Source organism: Lepisosteus oculatus, chromosome 7 (assembly GCF_040954835.1).
Source record: "Lepisosteus oculatus isolate fLepOcu1 chromosome 7, fLepOcu1.hap2, whole genome shotgun sequence".
Classification (NCBI taxonomy): Eukaryota; Metazoa; Chordata; class Actinopteri; order Semionotiformes; family Lepisosteidae; genus Lepisosteus; species Lepisosteus oculatus.
Window position 1 is genome coordinate 33463040 of NC_090702.1, and position 14855 is coordinate 33477894.

Genomic DNA, 14855 nt, shown 5'->3' on the forward strand with positions numbered 1-14855 from the left:
AAACTTTTATGAACCCATGCAACTATAGTAAATTATTCTTCTGAAAATACCAAACTTTATTAAAAGTATGTGAAAAATTGTATTATTTGGGATCTCCAAACCATTTCCCAATTAACTGATTGGACTAACCTTCAAGGCATTACAAAATGAGGCAGCGATATGTAGTTCACATTGTATAGTATGGTCTCAACCATTATGAAATTTGTCCATTTCTTTTATTTAAACCATATATTTCATGTGGAACCAATGACCTGTTCTTGTTTGCAAGCTTTTTTATTTTCTTAATGCACATTTTTTAGATAGAAAAGCAGGGCTTCAGCCTGAATGTCTGTGGAGAGCAGTCTTTTACTCATCAGATAGCCTCCTGGACATTAAATGCTCTTCATATCACAACCAGACATGATAAAATAGAGTAAAACTAATTTTGCTTGATAGCTGTCCAAAACATTCACAGGGAATGGCGGTGACGTCACCGCGCTGGTAAACCGGCTCACACAACCAGCAATGTCGGCCGTATGCATTACAGTATATATTGAGTACTGGGTTTAGGATTTAAATAGCAAAGAATGGTAAATTAAATTTTTGTGTTTGAGTACAGAAAGAATGTCAAAAGTGCTTTCTGGTCACAGTCAGAAAAGAACAGTCAATTCCAGATAAGAAATATTCAGGTTAATCTCAGCTTTGCAGATGGCCTACTCCTGAAAGAGAGTTGAGCAATTGTTTAAGAGGAAGAGATGTTAACTATGAAAAAGAGGAGTTCTAATAAACCCAACCAAATCCTTTTTTTCGTACGGCACTGATGTAATTTGTAAGACAGCGCTAACCAGGACCTCCTAGTTTACTCCTGAAGATCAGATTTAGGATTGCTGGCACCCCAAGGACATACATTCAACATTACAACTTTAGTGCTCTAAAGGATTTTCACACATGGACAGTAAAGTACAGTAATATAACACAAGTAAAGTAACAGTATGGTACTCTGTGCTTAGTGTGAGGTGTGCAGAGCAAGTGGATAACTACTGGGTGACAACACACAATATAAAAATAATCATTAAAATTTAATAATCATTAAAAATGTTAAATTTCATAAAAATAATCTGCAAAGATTAGTTTACAATGTGTAATGAGTTCAGATCTACTCCAGTGTGGCTGCGATTCTTTTGAGGTTGCAGAATGTTTGCACTGCATAAGTTTCAAGGGGGTGATATCACCTTCTGTAACATGTTCAGGGGGTGGAGTGGTGGCTCTGTGTCTAAGGATCTGTGCCTGTGGCTGGAAGTTGCCGGTTCAAGTCCCACAGCCAGCAGAGGAATCCTACTCTGTTGAGCTCCTGAGCAAAGCCCTTAACCCCAGCTGCTCCAGGGGTGCTGTACATGTAAAATGGATGACCCTGCATTCTGATCCCAAGCTTCTCTCTGTCTCTGTGTCTCATGGAGCTGCGAAAAGACAAATTCCTAATGCAAGAAATTGTATATGGCCAATAAAGTGATCTTATCTCATATCATATGTTCAGTGCACAAAGCCTTGCTACAAGTGCGTAGAAACATCATACAGAGGAGAAGATGCTCCTGTAATGAAATACACATTAGATTATGGTGTCCATTCAGTATTGCCATAGGGACAGAACTCTTGGCTGTGACTACTTTGTGCACAGTGGAGTACCAGCTTCCTTTAGAATATTTTTTTGCAAGTCAGCCTACCTGTTTCCCATCAGTTAAAATCTTTGTGCAGTGAACATAGAGAGGTCTTTCAAACATGCACATACAGAAATGTCAGGAGATTTATTCTTTATTTTTCATTGTCATTGAAAATCGATTGCAGATGTGGGATTCTCTCAAATCTCAATTTCGTGGTTGAACAAATTTATTTGGGGATTTTTCTCCCAGACTGAAAACGTCTGGGAGAAAGGGGACTCTGGAGTTAAATATTCCAAAGAAAAGTGAATACATGCTTAAGAAAGAAGGTTAGAAAGAGGAGAGAAATAAAATGACAAAATTGTCCCTGATTGACCAGGAAAAAGCAGATCAGGAGATTAGCATTCATTGCTGAAGAGTAATAAGAAACTGAACCTCTAAAGAGATGCAGGAAGCTTTAAAAATACAGAAAAAATATTATTGGCTAAATGTGATGTACATTCCACATCTTTGTAAGAACACACTTGTTGTTTATTTTTTATTCAAATTTTTCTTTTTTCAAGAGGCTGGACGCTGAGACTACAACACTGCAGACAATGTAGTTTACAGCTCTGTACTAAAATTCAAATAGATTCACCTTACCATGAGGAAACAAGTCATTTCCACAACAGTATCTTTCTTATTGAGGTGCAGTTGTAGAAGAGCCATCATGTCAAGATAGTTGTTTACTCCAACAATGAAGTCCTTGTTCTGATATTTATGTTTGGTCATACCTAAAATTGATTCCACTTATTGCAGTATCATAAGGAAACCAAATTGGGGTTTCCTTCCTTCGGGGGGGTCACTGATAGATAAATGTGGCAGGTCAGTCTTGGTAACATTCATGGAGGAGGGATGCCAGATACCCATTTACTGGAACTGTCCTGCCACTGTCATCTTATATCAGTACAATCCTATTAGAAATATTTGAAAACTCCAAACTCAGGTCATTGCCAGTTTCTTCTGAGTTTCACTGGCTTTGTTGCTGCACTCCTGGGCTGAGGGTCTCCACATCTGTCTGTCAGGTTTAAAGTAGGAGACAGGAAGAGGCTGTTGTGTTATGTAAATAATTAATAATATGTACTAAATAATTAATACTAAATACTATGTGTGTCTTGTTTTGAAGTGAGTACATACTGTAGTACTAAAAAAAAGTTCAGTTACTACCATTAAATGTGGGGTTATGTTTCAGTATCAATTAATCTTACAGACATATAACATATATGAACTAAGTGGGCTTCTGTTGAGTCTCCTCAATAGAATAATTCTGTATTCTGTCATAATATGTATTATAATTGTCCATTCACATTAGTTTCCCGGCAGAGGTTAAAATGTGGTTGATCTTGCCTTGTTTGTGAAATCTTGCCCTGATTTGTTACTGAGAGGACCTTTTGTTCTCTCCCAGTGAAGCAGAAGAAGTGGACAGAACTGGACCTTTCAGAGCAGAAGGCCTATGTGATGAGACTCTTGGACGCACTGGAGGTTACAAACCGGGATAAAAGACTGAAAGTGGCCCGAGCCATTCTGTACTTGGCACAAGGTTTGTGCTGTAGAAAACAAAACACCATGCGTCATGTGAAAAATTCTTTATTAATTACTGAATTCACATGTGACAGCACTGTGTGCCTGCTGTTCCCTAGGTGTATTTGATGAGTGCGACTCTGAGCTGGATGTGCTCCACTGGTCTCGACACAACATATTCCTCCTGTATGACATGGGGACCTTCACTGCGCTGCTGGAGCTGCTCAGCATGGAAATAGAGTGAGTCTCTTGCAGTCCTATCACAGGGGCCGTACTTGCAGTCTACCAGCACTTCATATGAAGCTAAAGCAATTGGAAATGGGAAACTAGCTGTTAAATATGTGGGAATCCTGGCCATTTTTTTAAGACAAGTGGGATAGCAGCAGCTTTTAAGCTTACAGGGAGGGGACTGCATTTTGGAGACTCATAAACAACAGTAACAAATGGACAAACAGCTAAAAACTAGCTGTGAGTAGGGACTTCATGTGTTCAAGTAGATTCAAGTACTCATTTAAAAAAAACAGTTTGCTGCTATAAGTGGTGTTTTGGTGTTGGACCACTAGGTTGTTCTCTTCTCATCTGGATTGTAGGTTTCAGACTAAAACCTCTGTATGGCCACAGGGGACACTGTGGTGTAATTTGTGAAATGTAAAACCAACGTTCTGACTACTTCGTCCTTAAACATCACATCATAAGAGTAAAAGTGTTAAGCAGGTTTACTGGCTACATTTCACTCTGGGTTTGCACATAGCCTCAATTTCCCCCTGCTTTCTCTCCTTCCACTAAACAGTGTAACACATGAATGCAGTTATTTCACACTCTCCTGCTTCCTCAAGTTCATATTTTTCTTATTTCATAGCTTTTGATACTACATATATGACTGATCTGTTAGTTAAAACCCACTTCCTGTGCCCTAGGCCCCTACACAAAGCTAGCTTCTTAGCTCTTTGTCCAATTGTTACTAAATTCAACAATGAGTCTCTGAAACATGGTCTCTTTCCAGTTTGCTTAATGGTTACTTGCAATCCCACTTGTGTTAAAAAACTGGCTGGGACTCTCACATGTTAAACAGCTAGTGCCCTTTTTACAGTTTGCATTGTCTCTCAAAAATTCTGGAGTAGTGATGGTAGCAGCTCAATTACTGTCTAACCTTGAATTGTTGAGCTCTTCAAACCTCTTTAGTTAATTATTATTGGTACCTCCCTGAATTGATTTGACTACTAGGGACCAGTTTGTAAATTTTGACGGTTTTAATGCTGATGGTGTTCCACCAGGGTTTGTCCTGGGACTATATTGCATCCTGGTCAAATTATTTCCCATCATGGTTTCACTGTTGTGATGTTGGCACTCAGATACTCTCATTGAGGTATCTGCAGTTTATAGCAATCAGTTTAACATTGCAATATGGATGCAGCAGACCTTTTTTAAGCTAAACAGGAACAAATCTGAGTATATGCCCATAGGGTCCCAAAAACAGCTTCGCAAAGCTAGTGACGTTGGTGAAATGAAGCCGTTGAATGAAAACCTTGGTGTTACTCTTGCCTCTGTTTGTTATCATTTATTAGTAGTGTCACAAGGGAACCATGTACGTTATATTGCTCGGTTAAAACCGGTACTCTGTCTTTCTGGTGCTGAAATATTAACACATACCTTTAGTTAATTAATATTAGACTAGAAGAAGTCATTCTTTACCGGAATACCATCTAAGGTACTAAATAGTTCAGGTGGGTAGCTGCATCAGCATGTGTAGGCTGCAAAGGAACAAGTCATAGGTTTATTCCATGCTGAAAAGAGAAGAAAGAAAACAACGTTTTGGCCGTGGAGCCTTCTTCAGGTGGAATAAACCTGTGACTTGTTCCTAAGGTACTAAATATACTAGTGTGTGGCTCTTTTCTAACTAAAAGTACATTGAATCTACAGTACCTATGAACTACAGTACTACATCTACTTCCAGATTTATTGAAAACTTTATTGCACAATTATAGTCCATCTTTTAACTATACTGCTGCATTTTTTTCTTTCTTAAATAGCGCTCATAATAATAACAGAGACTTTGATCCCATGCAGTCTCTGGAGAATTAAAAGGAAGTGGTTCCACATGCACAAGTACAACAGCTCTAACCAGATTCACATTATTTGGTTCATCACTCTCAAAGAAGGAAATTTTCACTTCAACATCAATAATCAGAATCTCTGTTGAACAGTGCCTTGAGAGTTCTGCTGTGTGGAAGGTACAAAATGAAAAAGTTAAATTGTGCCTTCTGGGTTCCTTGTGTGTGCTGTTGATGTGGTTAAGCCTTGAAGGGAAGTTTCACTGGTTTCAAATGGTCTGGTTGCTTCCCTGACCTGTTCAACTGATTTTTATATTGGTCCACTGTCTAATATTATCTTTTTTCCAAAGATAACTGTACGTTTCCCCAACTACCGGTTTCTAAAATCGTTCATGACAGATTTGTATTCCAGACTGTGTGCCACAATTCACTTCAAATAGAAAGCCTCTACACTCCTAGAGCCCTGTGGATTTGTGGAAGGTCTGTCCTCTGCAGAGACATGCCACAGCTTTTTAATTGCCCATGATATGTTCGGGGGGACAGAGTAGATGAGGCCAGCAGGAGCACAATGAAGCTGCAGTGCACCACACACAGCGATGTATTCTTAGAAAGTCAGGCTTCAAAGTGTAATTTTTTTATAGCCATTCTCCAAGGGAGATTGGAAACTGTTACAGCTCTGTTTGCTTCAAGAGAACAGCTTCGTTGTGAATATTTTCGGAAGTCTCTGTTGTCTTTTTTTTTTTTAAGAGAGAGTTTTGCCAGGGCTAATTCCTTTAGAGCTGTGATATCACAGCCCCGGTTGTCTATCTTGGTGAATTAATTACACAGAAGCACATGTCCTAGTGAGCGAAACCACATTATAAAAATATCTATTTTTTAAAAGAATCTGTACATGCAGTATATTTCCAATGATGTTATGCAGTTATGATGGCTAAACATCAGTGATGCTACCTTTTTAGTTTTAAAAGTACAACAAAATAGCCTTTACTAAAGAAAATTCACATTTCTTTACACTACGGACTTTCAAAAGATGCAACTCCTGATGGTTCAGGGTTAGCATTAGAGTCATGATTGAATTTGTCCCCTCGTTCACAGCTCTGATTAAGCAGTTCTTCTAACTGCTAGCTAGGATTGGTTTGTGTGAAAAGAGGCAAGATATCCCAGTTTTATAAAGGAGTCAACACCAAAGGGTTCTGTATAACCGGCAAAAATTGGTCCCCTTCCAAGTTCTGCTCATGTTTTTTTCCTGCTGTTTTCCAGTAATAACCAGGCTTGCAGCAGTGCTGTGAGAAAGCCAGCTATTTCTCTTGCTGACAGCACAGAGCTCAGGTAAGGCTGCAGTGATGATAGTGTATACACACGCAGGGCCTGAGACCATGAACTCGCTCTCTCATAGACACTAGTCTGAATGGACACACCCCAGATTAATTCAACAGCTAATGAAGGCCAAGTCTGGGATTGCTTAACAGATTTATTTCTCTCAAGGGATTTATAATGGATTTATAATGTTAAATATTGCAAGGTGGTAGTGTTTTCAAATTTCCCCTGTCATGTAATTAATAAGTATGATTTTTAAATAAACATTAGAGAGCTGTATAGGATTCTCAAATTACAAAAAGCAACATTGAATTCTGTTCTTATGTGTGTAAGTAGTAGATTGTAGTAGTAGAATCTTTAAAAATTAAACTATTAATTTATCTTGTATTAATGTTTTAAATCTGTTACATCATATAGTGTTTTAGTAATGTTAAGCAAATTTATGTTTATTTCTGCCTGGAGCCAACACAAATACAGTACATTGAATTTTGTGTTATGAATAAATTCAAAGTGTTATTTCCCAAATCTTAATAAGAGTGCATGGAATGGGTATTTAAAGGTCACAGAAATGTCAGGTTCTTTTGTAAAGTGTGTAAAACTGTCTGTTTCCATTATCATGATTTAATTAGAAGGCAAAGGCAGCTGTGTTGGATTCTCTTTCATACGTATTTAGTGGTGCTGAGTTACAGCAATAGTTTGTGCTTGTCATTCTTGCTGCAGCTTCATTAAATGGACTGACATGTAAAGCTATAAAAAATAAGACACTGCTCTTTTTTCCTGAAGGGTTTTCTGCAACATAACTTGGCGTTTCCTCATAAATTAACTGTTCCTGTTCAAGTCAGGCCAGCACTCTCCCAGTGAGATTCGTTATACAGCAAAGATCGAATCGTCTGTCAGTGTCTCCTCATATTATAGAGATAGAAGTAGTAGAAAAAAATGCCATTCTACAGCTGAGTTGCTATGTGTCTTATCCCCATTTTTTGCCCTATTTTTTCTTTCCTGTGCCTGTCTTTAAACTGAGTTTTACTGAAGTTAGTGTTGTTAACTTGCTGCTCAGGGTTCTGCTGAGTATCATGTACCTCATGGTGGAAATCATTCGCTTGGAGACAGAAGAGGAAACCCCAGAGTGGAAAACAGCCAGAGAGACATTCAGGACAGAACTAGGTATGGGACAACCATAGTCACATAAAGAGAGATGAGATGTGTAAATACTCAAGAACTAATGAGTGGGGCTAATGAAGTTAAGGACATAACGTTACAACAGCCTGTATGGTAGTTATTGGTTAATTGATCCCAAGATCCCATCCAGCCATTTCTTGAAAGAGGCCAGGATACAACGACATAGCTGAGTAACTTGTTTAATGTTCCTTTAACTCTTTATGTAAAGATGTGCTCCAGTTCTTGGTTTTAAATGCACTTCCATGTAGTTTCCTCTTGTCTCTTCAAATGTTATGGAATTTGAGCAAAGTTACAGTATATATTGGATTGAAAATATTTAGAATATGATATGGAAATATATACAGTATATTATAAAATGATGTCTAGAGCCTTTATTGGAAGTGTATCTATTTTATATGTCTTTTGACATAAGTGTGCCCTTTCTTCACATCCCTGTAGGTTCCCAGTTGTATAATGGAGAGCCATTTGCTCTTCTTCTGTTTACCATGGTGACCAAGTTTTGCAGCATGAATGCTCCACACTTTCCAATGAAGAAAGTCCTTTTGCTGCTCTGGAAAACTGTCCTGGTGAGTCAGATCCTTCCAGGATTTCTACTTAGTCCAGTTTCTTTGTGGTAGTTCTCCTGAGAAGGGAGAGCTGACCCTCTGCAATGCAGTATCTTTGCTCTTCTGCTCTGTTGCCCACATGTAACAAGTCCAGATGGCGGAGATGTCTGGGAAGGGCCAGGCTGTTTATCATAGAGGACACTCAGGCTGTGCATCTTACGTACACTGTAAAATGTATTCCATCTAAAAGTGCAAATCAATAATAACAAAAAAGCCCTTAGCAGGTTAAGAGTCCTACACTATACACCCCCGAGATCCATCTTATAGACAAAGAATGAGTTTTCCTGATAATTTCCAGTATATCTGTCACATTTGTAGTTTCTATGCACCACATCTGTTTTTTCAAAGCACACCAAGATTAAAAATTTGACAATAGATGTCTTATTTAAAGTCTGACCGCTGTCCTCTGATTAGTGGCTTGCTTTGCAGTGAGAACAAAGATAGCACTATAACAGGCTGATGCCTTAGAATAGTCAAGAGATGTATTTTTAGGTATGCAAACTAGCAGTGCTGTTCTGCATTTAAAAGTGTACAGTATTTTTCATGAATGTACATTTTTGGGCTATATACATAAAGTAAATGCATTTTCAATTCTGGAACATAATTATTAAAATGAACTGCAGATTTATGTGTAATTAAATGCATGAAATTGATTGAATATGAATATGAATATGAATATGTTGATTTTTCCACATATTGTGTATTTATCAACAATTGCCCATTTTGCGTCAGAATAATGATACAATATGTTTTCTGATTATATAGGGGTCATCACATCAAATTCCATAACCGCTTATCCAATTCAAGGTCATAGGCTCTCCCTAAGAGTCTATCCTGGGAACAATTTGTACAAGGCAAGGTTACAACCAGGACAGGATGTTTCTCCATCTCAGGACGTACAACCAGTCACACACTTGATTAAATAATAGTGAATGTATAAATAGCGAATACTGTATATAAATATTTCTTATCAGTTCCATGTCTAGACTGAAGATGGTTCAATGAAATGCAGACACATCCTCTCTTCAATACAACAGCTCTTCTCTGTAGGCATATTCTCATACCACAGGTAAAACATGTAAAGATCTTGCATGTTGTAAGGGTAACAGTGGTTAGGACTGTCCACAGCTCTGATAGCTCTGTTCACAGCAGGATCATTGTGTATGTGTGTGGCAGTTCACTCTGGGGGGGTTTGAAGAGCTGCAGGAGCTGAAGGTGAAGCGACGAGAGAAGCTGCATTTGCCTGCCCTTCCCGAGGACAGCATTAAGGTGGTGCGCAGCATGAGGGCCGCCTCACCCCCCGCCTCAGCCATGGAGCTCATCGAACAGCAGCAGCAGCAGAGGCGAGGACGACGCAGCCGCAGGGTAAAGAGACTGAGCCCTACCACACCACTGTATCTGTACACACTTCTCTGTCACACTGCTGTATATGTACACACTTCTCTGCCATACTGCTGTATCTGTACATACTGCTCTGTCACGGTGCTGTATCTGTACATATTGCTCTGTCACGGTGCTGTATCTGTACATATTGCTCTGTCACGGTGCTGTATCTGTACACACAGCTCTGTCACAGTACTGTATCTGTACACACAGCTCTGTCACACTGCTGTATCAGTACACACAGCTCTGTCATACTGCAGTATCTGTACATACTGCTCTGCAACACTGCTGTATCTGTACACACTGCTCTGTTACGGTGCTGTATCTGTACACACAGCTCTGTCACGGTGCTGTATCTGTACACACAGCTCTGTCACGGTGCTGTATCTGTACACACAGCTCTGTCACACTGCAGTATCTGTACACATTTCTGTATCTGTAAACACTGCTCTGTCACACTGTTGTATCCATACACACTGGTGTATTTGTACACAAAGCTCTGTCACACTGCTGTAACTGTACACACTGCTCTGTCACACTGCAGTATCTGTACACACTGCTCTGTCATACTGCAGTATCTGTACACACTGCTCTGCAACACTGCTGTATCTGTACACACTGCCCTACAACTGTGTACACTAATCTAATTAACTGATGCCTTTTTAAATATTGCATCACACAGTTGAATCATCTTGAAAAGCAAAGGTGAAACACCACACAGTTCTGTTTATTAGAAATAATTACTTTTAAATATCTCAATGAACTCTGGTATCAATCACTGAACAATTCTGTAAAGCATATACAGCTGTTAGAAATGCAAACTGGAAGATTCTGTGGTAATCTATGCAGTAGTAATCCATTGTAGAGAACATCTGAGCCTCTTTCGTCTGAGATGATAGTACCTTCAAAGGCATACAGTACTTGAGCAGGTCCACACAGGTGAATTTACACATGAAAATGGTGGTATCAGGTCATGCATGTCACAGAGGAGGTATTCCGTAGGAAGCCTTTTTTCCAAGGGTGGTTTTGATGTTTTTCTTGGTTACACCCGCACTTCCTTATATTTCTGCAGATGGCCTTTACTGATAGCTTGGAAGGCGACAGTCCCTTTCTCAAGAAACAGGTCTATTCCCACATTCCCACATTTTTGTCTTGGACTGGTGTGGCTCTTTTTCCCCTGCGTGGCCCCTGCACACAGGAGAAATGGGAGAGGCTGGCTGATTGTGTCATGCAGCTTCTTATTTCCTTTACATTTGGCTTTGAAGGAGGCTTTGAATGCACAGCGCAGCTTTTCGATTAGCATAAATGCTTTTCAAATGAAAATGCACATTGTCTCTCCATTCTGATGTCTCATATTTAGTATTCAGCTGAACAGCGGCAGTAGTGAAGGCAGAGTTCATTACATCGATGCCTAACACCTGCACTCTTATTTTTTACACTTTTTAATTGATATAAGTGATTTTATAAGTTCACACATACAGTGGATGGCCTCAATTAACTATTTTCTTCAATTATACTGCAGCAGAAGTTAAAAATATATTTCACTCTACTTTCTAGTAGTTGAAATAATGTATGTTAATCCTTAGAGGTATCTGTACTGTCAGTCCAAATTGATTACCCTTTATTTTAAAGTTGCATCCTTTGCTATTTTAATTCTTTTCATGTGCTTCTTAGCTGTCTGCACTGAAGCTGAATATTATTTAAAAAGGAGGTTTTTGAAAGAAAGAGGTCAATAGACACTTGAGAAATAGAAGCATGTCTTTATGTTTTTCTTTAATAAAAGCATAAGGTAGATTGAATATGCTATGGAAAGTGGAAGTGCTTTGTAATAAAGTTAGTACCATTAATGCAACTCAAAGGTCCCTCAGATTTAATGGGTGTTATCTCGGTTAGAACATCTTTTTGTTTGTGAGACAACTGGGAAAATCACCAGAGTACTAGAGCATTCGTTTCAGCTCTGATATGAAAAACGTGTAGGAAAAAATATAATGAACAGACGTTGAATCTAGCAGAGACCTTTACTTTAATGAAGCCTTTTGAATAAAAAAAGGAATTTTTGCAGTCAAACACAAGTTGAGGTAAAAAAGAGTAAGTTAATTCCATGCTGAACAGTTTAGAGCTCAAAACACTCAATCTGTGGAGCTGTCTTCAAGTGTATAAGGGGGAGAGGAAGTCTGCTCACACCCTCTCTCTCCTACGCACTGTGGCATTAACCTCCACTGGTTCCTGTGCAGCTCGCACGCTGATCCGGCTCCTCACTCTAACCTGTTTCATGACGAGTGTTTGTCGTGTGGGAAATGAAGAGATTTTACCTCCCGACTATGGTTCCTTTCCACATTGCAGCCCCTGGTGAAGCAGGACAGCCTGGACACCTACAATGAGCGCGACCCCTTCAAGAACGACGAGGCGAGGGACGAGGAGGAGGACAATGACGACGCGGACAGCGGCATCGAGGGCGAGGTGGACCCCCTCGACAGAGACGTCATCATCCAGCCACCTCCCCCACCACCGCCCCTCCGGCCCCCAACGGAGAGGCTGTCCTTTCCAAAGGGGCTGCCCTGGGCTCCCAAAGTCAGGTAGGTGTTCGTGTCCCAGTAGGCTCACGTGTTTTCCTTCCATTTGTGCTGACTCCGCAGCAGCTCTGAGAATACCGTATAAACATGGTTGGGATTTATCTTTTCATGTTGGAAAGTTTGCTGAAATATCCAGTACTCAGCAATTGGTCTTAACAAAAACAGAGATTTGTTCAGAGCTGTTTTGTTTATACTGTAGCCAAGTTTTCTAGTCCTCGTTAGTGCCTCAATGGTTAAAGACTTGAGAAAAAAAACTTCCTGCTGATCGATTACCTCTTCAGGCATGGAGCTGGCTATCACAGGTCAGCAGGTGAGGGATTCCTGACCTGCGTTCCAGTCAGTCTGTAGAGACAGAGCTGAGGCTTAACAGCACGAAGTTCCAACTCCCTCTGAGCAGCTTTCATTGTACCTTTTCAAAGCAATAAGGCAATATTTTTAAGTGTCAGGCAGAATTTAGCCCTGAGGAGCATTTCCACTCCAAACTTTTTTTTACCCATTTTCAGAATATTAAGACACACTAAATAATTTCTCAATCTCGTCGCATCAGAAGTCTGCTGAAATTTACTTTTGTGCCCAACAGGGGATGAGAGATGCCTCTTAATTATCATTGTTTTTGTTTTGTTCCCAGCAGGGGAAAAGATGTCTCTTAATTATCATTGTTTTGTTTTTCAAATTATCCACAAAGATAATTGAAAAACGCAATGAGCTAAATTTGGGTAAAAAAGAATACATCCAATATTCTAAGTTGTGCAGCAAAATGTTACACTGACAATATTAAAAAAACTCTATCTTATTGTAGCCCACTGCTAAATATTTATGATGTGTTTGATTTTCAGAGCCCGTTTCATTGCAGATGACTCTAGAATTATAGAATATTGAAAACTTTAAAAACCTGTAACAGAATAGACCATGCCAAGTATTTGAAAACTAGCAAGATATTTGTTGAACATATTTTCATTAAAAAACAAAATCCTAATACCTTTATTCGTGAGTAACATACCATGATATATTAAGTAAAATGAATTTCAGGCAGTGCTAAGTGTGAACATAGAATTAAAATGCCTATGAAGTCCTGTCCATACAGTTACTAACAAGTTCTGTTTTTAAACAGAGAGAAAGACATCGAACACTTTCTGGAAACGAGCAGAAATAAATTCATCGGCTTCACCCTTGGAAAGTAAGTGAGAACCTCTGTCATCCTGATACAGGTACAGAGTCAGAGAATGCAGTTGCTGCCAGAAAATATTAAAGAGGGCCTTACAAAGGGTCATCCAGCTATTAAATCACTGTTTTGTCTGTCGACTAATAAATTGTTGGGTTTCCTGGATCATCCATTAACTTACATTTGAATAAGCATGATGGACTAAACAGGCTTCTCTCAACCTTACTTATAATTACATGAATTAATTATATAACTCGTGAGTACGTGCCGAAATATGTGGTATCAAGAAAGTATTCACAAAATAATTCTGAAAGTTACACTTTGGGATATTTTATCCTAGTTTTAGGATTTACACTCTCACTATTACATAACTTTTTGTAACCTTTAACATAAACCTAACAACAGAGAGGACAAACCTGCCTAAACCTGCTGTAAATGTCCTACAAATCGTGTACACTGAACTGAAATAAAGTGTGAAGAGAAGAGCAGTGAAATGAAGTTGCCCCGTGGCATCACAATCGTCCCAGAATCTTGGAGATGAGGTGAGAATTGAATTAGCTCAGAGAAGGAGCCTACAGTCTGTTGCTCCCCTGGCAGAGGCTGACAGTCAAGTGCCAAATAGTCAGTGAGCTTCCTCTTTGCCTGGGCCGACACTGTGCTCCTGAGCCATCATACGCCAGCTGGCACACGCTTTGGTAAATGTGTTCTCAGGAAGCAGAAGTCTTGGTCTCTTGCTAATTTCTTTAGGCTGAGAAAATGACCATTTGCACTCTCTTTATTCCTATATCTGTGTCTTTATTTTGTCCGGCAAACTTTCTTCAACTGTTTTCCAGGATGCCTTAATAGAATTCTAGATTACGTTCCAAGTGAAAAAAAAAATGTTGTTGAGCCATAATATTATTATCACGGCAGTCTATATTTCTCTATGTAGGCCTTTGGTGTCTCTGTTATCAGGTTCTTCTTTATAAAGAGCAAAAATGGTGCATATGACCAAATACTGTAAACATCTATTGTTGGAATACAAGCAGTGGCCCCAGCTGATAGCTCCAGTCTTTCCAGACTCATTAAAATTGCATTATCCTTTTCCACTCTTATGACTCCAGTGGAACCTAAGCATAATGCAGCATACAGCAAGTGGTAACTTAGACCTTTTGTTTCTGATCTCTTGTAGTGATACAGAAACATTGGTTGGTCTGCCAAGACCCATCCATGAAAGTGTGAAGACGCTTAAACAGGTAAAATGCTAGACCTGGGCATGAAGACTAAGCAGACTGATAGAGCAATGGTGGCTTATCAAGTTGTGGTCATGCTGACTCAACCGGCACTTGGCGCACAGTGTGCCTGGACACAGCTGGTTCCAGGCTGTCTGTCTGTGAAAGCAGGTTTATGAG

At 39.4% G+C, this 14855-nt stretch overlaps 1 protein-coding gene across 2 annotated transcripts in view; it reads left to right on the plus strand.

Annotated features, from left to right (window-relative positions):
* Window positions 1–14855, plus strand: part of strip2 (striatin interacting protein 2) — a 37658-nt gene that overhangs the window by 10500 nt on the left and 12303 nt on the right. Inside the window, exons 4-13 of one of the 2 annotated variants that reach the window (XM_015352668.2) lie at window positions 3079–3213; window positions 3314–3434; window positions 6506–6574; window positions 7620–7726; window positions 8180–8307; window positions 9523–9711; window positions 10802–10852; window positions 12073–12305; window positions 13414–13479; window positions 14636–14699. In XM_015352668.2, coding sequence (XP_015208154.1) covers window positions 3079–3213; window positions 3314–3434; window positions 6506–6574; window positions 7620–7726; window positions 8180–8307; window positions 9523–9711; window positions 10802–10852; window positions 12073–12305; window positions 13414–13479; window positions 14636–14699 — 1163 coding nt within the window. The remainder of the gene's footprint in view (window positions 1–3078; window positions 3214–3313; window positions 3435–6505; window positions 6575–7619; window positions 7727–8179; window positions 8308–9522; window positions 9712–10801; window positions 10853–12072; window positions 12306–13413; window positions 13480–14635; window positions 14700–14855) is intronic. The other variant, XM_015352669.2, reaches the window with a different exon arrangement.